Here is a 13,357-nt window from a genome sequence, read left to right on the forward strand (position 1 = left end):
GGGACATCAAGTGCTCCCAGGTCATTAATTAGGTCCACAGAGTAGAAAGGTTTTGTAGAATTTGGGACTGAGCCGGTTCCAGGTTTTGAGGGCCCCCGAGCAGAGAGTTCCTGGGGGGGCCTTCCCTCTTCTACCTACTGCCAGACACCCCCCCCCCCCACACACACTCTTCCTGCCTTCCCCCCACCCAAATCCCTCCCACATGCCTGTGTGTCATTCCCCTGCCTTCTTGTGTGCTCTTCTACGGCTCTCATACTGCCGACAGCCTGCAACCTTTTTCTTGGTGGTGAAAGTGTCTGGGAGCTCAGTGGAGCTCTTGCAAATATATGGGCGAGGGGGTCGGCAGCAGTGGGCCCTGCCAGAAGCTCTGGATCCTGGCAGCTGCCCCACCTCAGGGTATGCTGATGGCTGCCCTGGCTGGGAAAACGGGACGTCTGGATCACTTTGTTGTTCTGAACGTAGCATGGCATTTTAACGTGAAGCAAGGCAGGGGAGTCAAACTCCTGAACTCTCTTCCTGGATCCAAGATCAAGGTAGCTATTTCAGATTTGGAATGCAGGAGTCAAGTTTTGTTTTGGGTTTTGTTTATCATATTTAGGCCTGGGTGAGGAAATGAGGTTTGGCAGGTTTAGGCAGCAAAGCAGGATTCCTGGATTCTGTGCCTGGCCCTTAGTAAAGTAGAGGATGGTTGCCAGTACTCCTGAGGTTGAACCCACATCTAGGAAGGGAATTTGAGGGTGGTAATTTAGGGACTGGATTTGTGGATTTGGGCGGGAGCCAAAACTCTTTGGTTCCACTTCCAACTTTATGGTCAGTTTAGTGGTTTAGAGCAGGATGTAGCTGAGAGATTCACCCCCACCAGCACCCTCGTTTTAATCACAGATCTGAAAGAAAATGAAGATCTAATGGGGACATCGCTGGGCAGTGAAACCTGGATTTCTGGGCCATTCATCGTCTTATGCTCCAGCTGTCCCTCATTTTCTTAGCTCCTTTCCAGCTTCATCTTTATCGTGTTTCTTTCTTGGCTGAATTGAGGGGTTATTGAAACCAGGGACTATTTGAAGCTTTGGACAGAGCAATATAGCAATCTAGAAATCTGCTCTGAATATCAGAAAGCAGTCCCTGAGAGCAGGGAGTTGGTTGCTACTTCTTGGAGGGAGAGAGACTGGGGAATGACTGGAGCTGCTCCATCCCAGGGGAGAGAAAGTATAAAGATGGCATGTGACCTTGACCTCCGGGACCAGAACTCTGGGCCTGTAATTTTGCCTGGAAAAGCCACTGTGTAAATGGGAATAATCTGGATCAGGGGTAGGGAACCTGCGGCTCTCCAGATGTTCAGGAACTACAATTCCCATCAGCCCCTACCAGCATGGCCAATTGGCCATGCTGACAGAGGCTGATGGGAATTGTAGTTCCTGAACATCTGGAGAGCCGCAGGTTCCCTACCCCTGATCTGGATCAAGGCAGCAGTGGTGGAAAAGGAGGAGCAATTCTTTCCTCTTTTACCACATGCTGTTTTTCCCAGTTGGAAATGCCCCCCTCCCTGGGTAGAAGAAACTCATACTGTGCTTATCTCTCCCCTCCCTTTTTAGTGTGGGAACCTAATTTTGTTAGGCAGGCCCTAGGACAGGGGTGGCCAACCTATGGCACTCCAGATGTTCATGGACTACAATTCCCATCAGCCCCTTCCAGCATGGTCAAATGGAGCATTCTTAAACAAAGATGGTCCAGCATGTAGCAACTGAAGTTACAATTTTTTTCTTTTGGTGAGATAGAGTATAACTGACATAATTTATATGAGGACTGCAAGAAGGGGTTGTCTCCCTCCTCCCAGCCATTTTCACAAGTTGGAAAGGCCACATGGAGTCACCGTTTGGGAAAATATACCCCCAGGACGAGAGGGGGGATCCAGCAGGTTCTCACCAGTTCCCGAGAGTGGGTTACTAACTATTTGTGTGTGCCGAGAGGGGGTTACCAATTGGATCTGCTTTTCCGTTAGAAATTCCATTAGGTCCAAAAATCATAAAGTCCTGTTGTTTCCTATGTGGCTGGTTAGCGAAGGTAGAAAACAGGATAATTCTCCCTGTTGGGCTGTTTTAAAAACATGTTTTAGAAATATGGTAAAGTTCCTTGTTTAAGGAAAGTATCCTTCTTTTGATTTCTAGAAACAAAATTAAGTATTTGAAAGTATTAAGTATTTGACAGGCAGTCAATTAGAGGACAAGTAGTTGTTTCTGTTGGCAGTAGACGATAGGACTTGCTATAATGAGTTTAAATTATGGACAGAAAGATACCAGCTGGAAATTAGGAACTTTTTTTTACAGTAAGAGATTTTTACAGTAACAGAGAAATTATTAATGCCCCGCCCCCAGAATGCCTGGCCACGTCCCGGTCGTGCCCCGCCCAGCCCCATTGGCGCTACGCCACTGTTTGAATCCCACCACCATGGGAACCTGTTACTAAAATTTTTGGATCCCACTACTGCCCAGGACATTAGACATGGTAGCTGCCCCCTTGAAAGCCAGCAATAACTCAGATGTCATTGTGGGAGTGGAGAGAGATCCCAGGCAGCAGTTCCTGTTGTGAGATTAAAGGAGTTATTCATGAGACTGTCCCTTTGAAATACAGGAGGGCATGATACATTCATATATTGTTCGGCTGTCCTCCTGCATCCAGTTTTTTGTCCACATATACCTTATATATGCGCATGCAAACTATGGTATATCCTTGGTCTTCCAGACATGTATTAGTTGTTCACTTTGCAGTCCCATGATTAAGTGCTTAATATCTCTTTTTAATTTTACTTCTGAAGAGGCCCCCTTTTCTAAGCTGTTACAAGAGCAAAATGATAACTATCAAAACCAGTTTCGGCAGCATTTCCAGATATCAGTTTCCTGTAAGCACTTTCTTATCTTTTTTTCTTAACAAATATTCAAGTTGAACTGGAAGGATCACGTGCCCTTTTGGACAAACAGTGGTCTACAAAGTGCCACCAGTTTCCCCCAAAAGCAAAAAGCTTGGCCTTAGATCCTCTCCCCTTGACAGCCAAATTCAAATACTTTTGTTACCTTCACTGATTATATTTTGGCACTATCCCAGGCCATTTTTCTAGGCAGCCCCTCACTCAAGCATATGTTTAATAACTGGTGTTATTAAACTATAACTAGTATGGTTTGGATTCGAAGTACAGAAAAAGAGATTCCATCTAAACCAGGGGTCTGCAACCTGTGGCTCTCCAGATGTTCATGAACTACAATTCTCATCAGCTCCTGTCAGCATGGCCAATTGGGAATTGTAGTTCATGAACATCTGGAGAGCTGCAGGCTGCAGACCCCTGACTAAACGTTAGGAGGAATTTCCTGACTGTAAGGGCTGTTGGACAGTGGAATATGCTGCCTCAAAGGATGATGGAGTCTCCTTCTTTGGAGGTTTTTCAACCGAGGCTGGACAGCCATCTGTCAGGTGTGCTTTGATTATGTGTTCCTCCATGGCAGGCAGTTGACCTGTATGCCCATTGTGGTCTCTTCTACCTCCTTGATTCTAATAGCCACCAGTGATCAAAGGCCATCATTGTTCATTCGCACAAGGATCTTTCTGCCAGTGGTGCCTGAGAAAGAATAATAGAATCATAGAGTTGGAAGAGAGCCCAAGGGCCATCAGGTCCAACCCCCTGCAATGCAGGAACACATAATGAAAGCACTCCTGTCAGATGGCCATCCAGCCTCTCTTTAAAAACCTCCAAAGAAGGAGACTCCACCACACTCTGAAGTAGCACATTCCAATGTCGAACACCCCTTACTGTCAGGAAGTTTTCCCTGATGTTTAGGTGGAATCTCTTTTCCTTCACCTTGAACCCATTACTCCTGGTTCTAGCCTCTAGAGCAGCAGAAAACAAGCTTGCTCCCTCACCAACATGACATCCCTTCAGGTATCTAAACATGGCTAGCATGTCACCTCTTAACCTTCTCTTCACCAAACTAAACATACCTAGCTCCCTAAGTCTCTCCTTAAAACATCCTTGAAAAAAAAACATCTTCAGAAAAAATGGCTAGAGAAAAGATCATCCCCTTGTTTTTCCACAGCTATGATATTATTGTGAGGTATGTTCCTTGTTACCCTTTCTTTAAAATGAACTCTTTTGCTTTCTAGGCTGCGGAGAAACAGCTCCTCTGACAAACCCACCAAAACCAAGCAGCGCCTCACCAAAAAGGCAGCATCCTCAGCAAACCTCTTGAACCGCTCCAGCAGCCTTGACAAGTGAGTCAGAGACTCCCTGCCCTTCCACATGTTCTTCTGGAGGGTGTCATGGGGAAGTTATTTTCATGGGGTGGGGGGGAAAAGGGGAAAGGCAGTCTGTATGTGCTCAGAAGTACATTGTTGGCCCAAGGATGAGTTCTTTGATAAGTTTCCATGTTTCTCTACATCAGTGGTTCTTAACCTTCCTAATGCCGCGACCTTTTAATACAGTTCCTCATGTTGTAGTGACCCCCAACCCTAACATTTATCCATTTTACAGATGGAGAACACTGATGCAGAGAGTCTTAGGCAACCCTTGTGAAAGGGTCGTTCGACCTCCAGAGGGGTCCCGACCCCCAGGTTGAAAACCACTGCTCTACATGGTAGTGCTATTAGTATTCACTTATAGTACACACTTATAGTATAGTAAACTTATAGTACACACGCATACTCTGGCCTGCCCTCTTAATGCTCTGTTTTATTATTGCAGCCGAACCAAGGATCCCATTCTGAGTCCAGGTGAGCTCTGGAAAGAAATGATGGTGAAGGGGATACCGAGAACATTGCGAGCTGGGGAGGGTTGTTGCTGGATCCCATGAGAGGAAGATCACTCCAGTAGTGGCTCAGGCCAGGTCTAAATCAGCATGTTGATTCTCACCTGGGAGGTGCCAAGGAGAGGTCAGCTTCCATTTCCTCCTGAGGGAGGAGGCAGCTGGACAAAATTGTTGGGGTATATTTGGTTAATATAGCAGAGTTTGCCCAGTGTGATATTGAGTGCAGTAAAAATCAGTCCTCCCAAGAACTAAATTACAAAAAAAGGTAAAACTTACATGTATTCAAGTAGATTCTGTTCATATTATTGTTGCAGTTGAAAGAAAGATAATCTAAAGAATACATTTCCCTATACAAGGGACCTGCTTTTTCGGCATCACATCAGTTTAAGTATGGAATATTTACTTCTACAGCAGAACTGTAGAAGCGTCTGACTCCATGCAGGTCCATGTGGAAAGTGAACAAAAGAAAGGAGAGAGGAGGGGTCAGAGGTCAGCTCCCAGCTTCAGACAAAAAGAAGGACATCCCAGCAAGAGATAACACCTATACGCTGAGGGAAATTTTGCGCACGCACACACACACACACACACGTGTCTAGGCATGCTGAGTTGCTCTCACTCCAACAAAAATGAAAACTGGGACTAGGGATTGGTCTGGGGGGGAGGGGGCATCTCTCATAGGAGGCAATATTCAGAAGGGTGACCCTTGCAAATGGCAACTACAGACCCAGAGAGATGGGCTCTGAATATACCACCTCCTTCCTCCACCACCAGAACATCTAATGCTTCCCTTCTCCGTCTCTCTCCAGGGCCGTTGAGTACTCGAAGGATGAACTATAACCAAGGTGAGGCTTTGGAAAGGTTAGTCCTGGAGTAGCATTGAGAGGCAAGGTTGGGGGCAAGGTTAGGGGAAGTGAAAGTGTGTGGGTTTGGGGTGTACTGAAGGGGCTATGGTAGGTTTTCAGGCCAATGAGAAAAGAGTCCAGCAGGGGTCTTCCTTATCAGACTCTCCATTCCCCAAAACCATCTTACTGTGGGTTTTTACAGATGACTGGAACCCCCTCAAAGATATAACTGCAAAACTAGCACGTGAAAATACCCCTCTGCTTTCCCTCATTTCCTACCTTACAAAGTGTCACCATTTAAATAAGAATTGTATGTGTACACAAGCACAGGTGCACACATCACATTGAGTAAATTCTTCCTGTCTCTTGGGGACTAGAACAGAGACCTGACTGGCCTACCCTCTGGCACTGACCGTGAATAAGTGGTCAGTCCATTTCTGTGGGAAAGGAAAGCAAGCAGGGAGGGACCTCTCTGTATATAGAAAGTTGTATGCAGCAGAGAACACCAACTGTTGTGGGCTGTATGGCCATGGTCGGGTCGTTTTTGCTCCTGACATTTTGCCCGCATCTACGCCTGGCATTTTCAGAGGCAAGTCATGGGAAGATCTGTTTGGTCAAGAGAGAAAATCACCCTGACATGCTTCTGAAGATGCAGGTGAAAAGTTAGGCGCAACAACTATTCAACCACAGCCACATTGCCTGGAAAACCCACCACCACAGCCGGTTGATTCCAGCAGTGAAAGCCTTTGACGTAACAGAGGAGAATTCACCCACAGCTTCATTCTTCTGCTTTACTGGCAAGAAGTGAGTTGCCTCGTCTTTCCCAGCTATCAGAGTGTTGCAACCTTTTCCCCAAGGCCTGCATGCAGATGTACAACCTCGCCCACACACGTTTATTTATATATATCCTGAACTTTCCCCATCATCAAAGCACTAGAGGCAGTTTTAAAATGTTCCTCTCTTTCTGTAAGTAGTTTATTTTAAAACACATCCCCCTCCTACACACACTACTAACCCTAAACTGTGGGTGTCAAACATGAAACCCATGGGCCAGATCCAGCCCCTTGAGAGGGCTTATCCGGCCCATGAACCTGCTGAGACACCCACCCCCTGCTCCCAGTCTGGCAGGAACACACACCCTGATCTTGATCTAGTCTGGTGAGGCAGCTATTTCCCCCAGTGCAGATCTGGGCAGTGAGCTTACCAGTTGAAGTAGCTGCCACCCCCCAGCACTGATCTGGGCTGGTGAGCCTGGGCAGGCTCACCAGGTGAGGCAGCCACCGCCCTCCAGCAAGCCCCCTGCAGGCTCACCAGCCCAGGTAGCCGTCTCCTCCTTGTGGCAACCTGGGCTGGCGAGCCTGCTGGGGCTCACTACCTGAGGCAGCCACACACCCCCCCACACACACACCAAGGCCCAGCCCAACCAAGTCATATTTATGTCATGTCCAGCACCCCTGCTCTAAACCATACCTGCTTAACTTCAGCAATGAGCTTATACAATGTTCCCTAACCATAACCAGTGACCCACTAAGCACCACCAGAATGAAGTTTAAAAACAAAAACGTAACCAGCATGAAGTCAGGAAGACGGAACCAAAATCCCCTGCAGCGGTTTGGGAAATTCCTTTGCTACAGAGCTGGATTTATGTGCAAGCTAACTATCTTATGGTTTGGAGCCTTAGATTGAGGTGCCTCTTACAAAAAAACCCACCCCAATTTCCTGGCAGTTCCTACAGAGTCTGCTAAATTTGATATAGTTCAGGGAAGGGGGTCCCCAACCTTCTGGAGCCTGTGGGCACCTTAGACATTCTGACACAGCATGGTGAGCACAGCCATAAAATGGCTGCCTCAAAATGACTGCCTCAGGAGTTTGAACCAGGCACAAAATGGCTGCCACAGCTGAGCTTCATTCACAAAGTAAAGATCCTTGTTTTGTTCTGGCTACTACAATGTCTTTAAAAATCTGCACGGCCAATTAAATCTCCATTGGCAAAGAAGCCTTGCTGGGCAAAAGCCTTATCTGGCCCGGCCCGCTTTCTAAAGACACTTCATCAGTAGCAGGATAGGTGTTGATGGGCACTATGCTGAGAACTTCTAGATCAGAGTCTTGGGGTGGCTTAATCTGTCCTTGCATTGCTGGTGCCTGGTTACGGTCTCCACCCATGCAATTTTCCTTCTCTTTAGAAAGAAATGCTACCAAGATGTTCTTGCGCGGCCGGCCCATCACCATGTACATCCCTTCTGCTTTCCCAAACTACGATGAGCTGCGCATGGAACTGCCATCTGAGAAGTTGCAGCTGGACTGGGTGTATCCTTGAGGGGCTGTTGGCAGTGGCGTATCTGCCAGAGGGACATGGGTGGTCACATGTCCCAGGGTGAGCCTAAAGGGCTGGGAGCCTGCTGTGGGCCCGCTGGGCACCCCTCGGCCTGCCCCGCCAAGTCCCGTCCCGCCAGGTGTAATTGGCAATTGTTTTATTGTAAGCTACCCTAAGCCTATTGAGGAAGCCTAGAAGTCCAATCAATCAAATCAAATCAATTAGTTGATTGATTTACTGTAGTTGGTTAATCTGTTAATAAAACCCGTTAAAAGTTGCAGCCTTTGAACCAAGATTATGATTGCCTATCACTGAGAGAGGGTCAGAAGGTTGAACATAGATATGGGAGCCTCCAGGTGGGACTTGGTGATCCCTCAGAATTACAGCTCGACTCCAGGCTACAGAGATCAGTTCCCCTAGAAAAAAAAATGGATGCTTTGGAGAGCGATGTCTAAGACATTGTACCCCCATAGATGTTCCTGCCCTCTCTAGACTCCACCCCCAAATCTCCAGAAAGTCACCCAACCTGAGTCTAGCGATCCGAGGGTGGTTTCATTGCCAGCAATGCCGAGTTGGCAGGTCCCAGCAGCCTTAGCTTTCCCTGCTTTGTATTTGGGCTCCTTGACAGCAGCCCCAGCTATGGTTACCGCGGCCGTGATTGCCGTTCCAACCTCTATGTGCTGACATCGGGAGAGCTGGTCTACTTCATTGCCTGTGTGGTCGTCCTGTACCATGTGCAGAATCGCACACAACGCCACTATCTACGACACACGGATTGCGTACGCTGGTGAGTTGCCGGTGGTGAAACAATCTAAGTCCCGTATCCCTCCCACCCCCTTATGGGTGTGCTTCCAACCAACTGTGCACAGAAAGCATATGGATTTTTCCCTGAGTTCCTCTTGATTCCTGCACTCCCTTATGATTTTCGGAATGATAATTTGTGCGGTCATGGGATCTGCACAGAGGAAAAGCCGTGCAGAGTGAGGAGGAGCAAAGGCATGAAATCGACCCCTTTCCTCAGCAGAGGAAAAGGAAGGAGGAGCGATTTCACACCCTTGTTGTTCCTCTCTCCAGCCCCGCCCCCAACTGATATGGCTATTTCTGCACATGGTCCTGTCACCCCAGGAATGATCTTGCTGCTGGTCAATAGGGACTGCAGGAATAGAAGAATTCAGGAAAATGTGGTGTTCCATGCACTACTTGCCTTTGGCTCCTGTTTTCTCATGACACACGAAACATCTTTCTCCATTCACGTTCCTAATACACACACACACACACACACACACACACAAATATGGAGACCTGCCTTGTCTGACAGGATTTGTCTGGGTATTTCAGGCTGCAAATGGGGTGATCCTCCTCTCGGTTATATCTAATGCGTAGTAACTAACTTCTTCCTCTTCCCAACCGATGTAGCGGTTCATGTGTATACTGTTATTGATCTGTGTTTCTGTGTTTCCTCCAGCCTGGCTGTACATCCGGACAAAGTTCGTGTTGCCTCAGGGCAGATGGCTGGTGTGGACAAAGACGGCAAGGTAAAGCCCTAGAGTTGGAAAGGTTCTGAGATCCTGATCTCCCATTCCTGATCTGTGGATTAAAACTTTGGCCCGGAGGCAAGTTGTGTTGCTTTTCCTCACTGTTGAGTATTTAGCTACCCTTTTGTCCAAATAGAATTAACTTGCCTGGAGCTAAAGATAAAAGCACGGTGGCATCCTCTGTTAATTTGGCTATCTGCTCCACTATGCAGTGTGGAAAACAAAGTGGTATCTTTCTCATTGTATCAGTAGGGTGCGAACAAAATCGCGTCCTCTCCCCTATTACAGTGAGGTGCGGACTAATATTTTTTTTCAATTAATAACGTGTAGGGTGCAAATTAAAAGAAAAGCCCAGTGTAAAAATAAATCGGTCTTAGATAATTTGTTAGAATTATTTGATCCTTGTAGTATAATTTTAATGTCTAGGGCAGGGGTGTCCAACTCTGGCCCTCCAGATCAGTGGTTCTCAACCTTCCTAATGCCGCGACCCTTTAATGCAGTTCCTCATGTTGTGGTGACCCCCAACCCTAACATTTATCCATTTTACAGATGGAGAACACTGATGCAGCAAGTCTTAGGCGACCCCTGTGAAAGGGTCATTTGACCCCCAAAGGGGGTCCCGACCCCCAGGTTGAGAACCACTGCTCCAGATGTTCATGGACTACGATTCCCATCAGCCCCTGGCAGCATAATGCTGGCAGGGGCTGCTGGGATTTGTAGTCCATGGACATCTGGAGGGCTAAAGCTGAACACCTCTGGTCTAAGGTTTGCTGACCATTTTTGCTTCTATTTTCCCCACTTTCTCTCTCTTTCTCTTTTGCAGCCTCTGCAGCCTTTTGTTCATATCTGGGACTCATCCACCCTTCTTCCACTGCAACAAATTGGGTTGGGAAGCTTTGAGAGAGGAGTTGGTTCACTTGCCTTCTCCACTGCAGTAAGTGTCAGCTTTCTGACTCATCTTACCCTAAATTGGGAGGCAAAAAGTGAGACGAATCACCCCATTTCCTTAGGGGTTTTATTTATAGCAGAGCAAATCTTCAATTTCTGTTTTCAGTGCTAGGCTCAAACCTTGGAACATGCAACATATGAAGAGGGGGTAGCGTACCTGAGCAGGTGCAGGGTACATTTCTCTCACCGCTAAGAGTGGTGCTTAAATAACAGGGGGACAAGAAGAACTTGGGCCCTTTATGCATGCAGTACTTACCCGCGACTGTTTGCTTCACAGTGGGGTTTTCCCGCTTGTTTGGTTTTCACTGTGAAATGTCCCACTGATTTTCCCTCCAGACACACTGAACAATATCATCTTTCCTTGCAAATTTCAAAGTAGAGCAGCCCCAAAAAGAAACGGCAGGGAGCTGCAAGTGAGGCACAGGAGTTAATGGAGGTCTGGAGCCAAATGCGGAGTACTGCTGAGCCGAGCCCCAAGCCACCATTTTGCTCCCCACCACTTTCTCGTTGTTTCTGGAGAGGTTTCCTCCTGCTTTCCCCCCCCTGTTTCAATGGTCTATCACTCCTGTGAGAGACCCGCAGTGTTAACATTTTAAAAAAGAACACTGTCTGATCCTCCTGAAAAGCTGGCCCAAAGAGTGGGCAGAACTGCTGCTGTGTGGGCAGGGGAAGGCGAGGAGGAGAAGGAAAACTCAAAGGAAGCTGAACACCCACTGCTCTCCTTCGCTCTCCCTGCAAAGGAAGACAAAAAGTCACACTTTAGGAAATTGCAAGCGGAGTTTGATGTGAGCGCGCAGTGAATTCTGAGGAGGGGGAGATGTGTGTGTAACCAAGGATCCATCCCGAAGGGAATGTACACTCAGTGTGAAGGAGACCACAAGAACGTAAATGGCCTTGATCTGTGACAATCCTCTTAGCCTTTTTTCCCTTCCCAGAAGGCAAGGTGGGTGTGGCATGGTTATGAAATAAGAATGTAAGCAGAGCTGTTATGGATCACACTAAATTCCACACAGTCTAGCATCCTGAATCCCACAGTAGTCAGTCAGAAATCCAGTGGAATCCAGCCTCGCAAGCAGGCTGTGGAGGTCTAGGCCTCACTCTGTAATTGTTGTTAGCGAGTAGACCCGTGGCACAGCGGAAGGCCTGTTACTGAGAGCAGGAGTAAGCAGCCTTGGCACTCAGCTGCAACACCACGATAGCAAAACACCACAAGAAGCAGTTACTCTTCAGTGAAGTGCAGTTTATGTATAGTGCAGCTATATACAAGTATTTACAGAAGCAAGGAACAAAACGGATAGCATGCTACGCCCGACATAGAATACCCTCACCAGCAGCACACAGTCACATCTGTTCAGTATATATACAAGCATAGACCAATCAGTGTAAAGGTCACATAGTCCTGTAGAAACCGGTTTGATCTGGTTTGGTCCAGCTCACTGCCTCTTGCATCAGCCAGGTGAGCTGTCAGTTAGAACCCACTGATCTGCTCCAGCACACAATATGCTCAGTGAGGTATTGCTATAGTCTGACCATTGTTTCCCAGAGGTAGCAATGAAGGTTCCATGTAGCCATTGTGGCTAATAGCCATTGATAAATACATCCTCTCTCACAATACTAGAACCAGGGGGCATTCATTGAAAATGCTGGGGGGAAGAATTAGGACTAATAAAAGGAAACACTTCTTCACGCAACGTGTGGTTGGTGTTTGGAATATGCTGCCACAGGAGGTGGTGATGGCCACTAACCTGGATAGCTTTAAAAAGGGCTTGGACAGATTTATGGAGGAGAAGTTGATCTATGGCTACCAATCTTGATCTGCCTTGATCTCAGATTGCAAATGCCTTAGCAGACCAGGTGCTCAGGAGCAGCAGCAGCAGAAGGCCATTGCTTTCACATCCTGCATGTGAGCTCCCAAAGGCACCTGGTGGGCCACTGCGAGTAGCAGAATGCTGGACTAGATGGACTCTGGCCTGATCCAGCAGGCTAGTTCTTATCCTCCATTGTGGTGATGGAAAGTGCCATCAAGTCATAGTCAACTTTTGGCAACCCTGAAAGGATTTTGAGGTAGGGGACATACAGAGATGGTTTGCCATTGCCTTCCTCTGCACAACAACTCTGGATGTCCTTGGTGGTCTCCCATCCAAGCACTAACCAGGGCTGATGCCGCTTAACTTCTGAGATCTGAGGAGATCATTTTAACCTGGGCCAACCTTACCCAGCCAGTTTAGGGCAAATTCTCCATGAATCTTCACCTAATTGTCTTTTAAAGTTCTCTAAGCCATCTGTCTCTTATTTCACCCCATGGCACTGAGTTCTGCAAGTTAATTGTGCAAAGAACTACTCAGTTTTGTCTCTCCTGAATTATTAAGTTCGTTGGGTGAACCCAGGTTTTCTAATGAGGGAGTAAATGTTCTCTCTTCATGTTCTCCTCACTGGGCATAATTTTTTATCAAGTTCTGTCATGTCCTATCATGATTTATTAATGCAGTTCCCTCCATAATTCAAGGACTGGAAGAGAATCTTCATACAGATTCAGGAGAATTCCTTCCAGCTATTTCCAGAGAGAGAGAGAGAGAGAGAAAGAGGGAGGGGGAGAGAGAGAGAGAGATGCTGGAACAAAACAGTTTAAAAGTGCACACAGAAAAATAGGTTTGCATATCATTTGTTTATTTTCCATCATTTAGGAGTAAGCAGTTTTGCAGGGTACTGAACTGAGCAGCTAAATTTTACTGACTCTCAAAGATTTCCCTGTACTTCTTTAAATGTGTCCTTTATCATAAGGGCCAGAAATGTGTTTTTTTTTTTAAAATCAGCTCAGTTCTTGCATCTAGTACCGAAACACTTTAGAATGCTGGGTTTATGCAGGTTTCTTGGGGTTCCCCCCCCCCCTTTCCTTGCTTTGAGTTTGAGAGTGCACATGGCCCTAGT

The 13,357-nt window shown here is 47.0% G+C and overlaps 1 protein-coding gene across 2 annotated transcripts in view; it reads left to right on the forward strand.

Annotated features, from left to right (window-relative positions):
* Positions 1-13,357, forward strand: part of EML3 (EMAP like 3) — a 51,651-nt gene that overhangs the window by 23,596 nt on the left and 14,698 nt on the right. For both annotated transcript variants that reach the window (XM_048512531.1, XM_048512540.1), the window contains 7 exons: positions 4,150-4,257; positions 4,727-4,755; positions 5,597-5,632; positions 7,816-7,939; positions 8,584-8,733; positions 9,412-9,481; positions 10,305-10,415. In XM_048512531.1, coding sequence (XP_048368488.1) covers positions 4,150-4,257; positions 4,727-4,755; positions 5,597-5,632; positions 7,816-7,939; positions 8,584-8,733; positions 9,412-9,481; positions 10,305-10,415 — 628 coding nt within the window. The remainder of the gene's footprint in view (positions 1-4,149; positions 4,258-4,726; positions 4,756-5,596; positions 5,633-7,815; positions 7,940-8,583; positions 8,734-9,411; positions 9,482-10,304; positions 10,416-13,357) is intronic.

This window comes from Sphaerodactylus townsendi, linkage group LG01 (genome assembly GCF_021028975.2).
Source record: "Sphaerodactylus townsendi isolate TG3544 linkage group LG01, MPM_Stown_v2.3, whole genome shotgun sequence".
In the NCBI taxonomy this organism is placed as follows: Eukaryota; Metazoa; Chordata; class Lepidosauria; order Squamata; family Sphaerodactylidae; genus Sphaerodactylus; species Sphaerodactylus townsendi.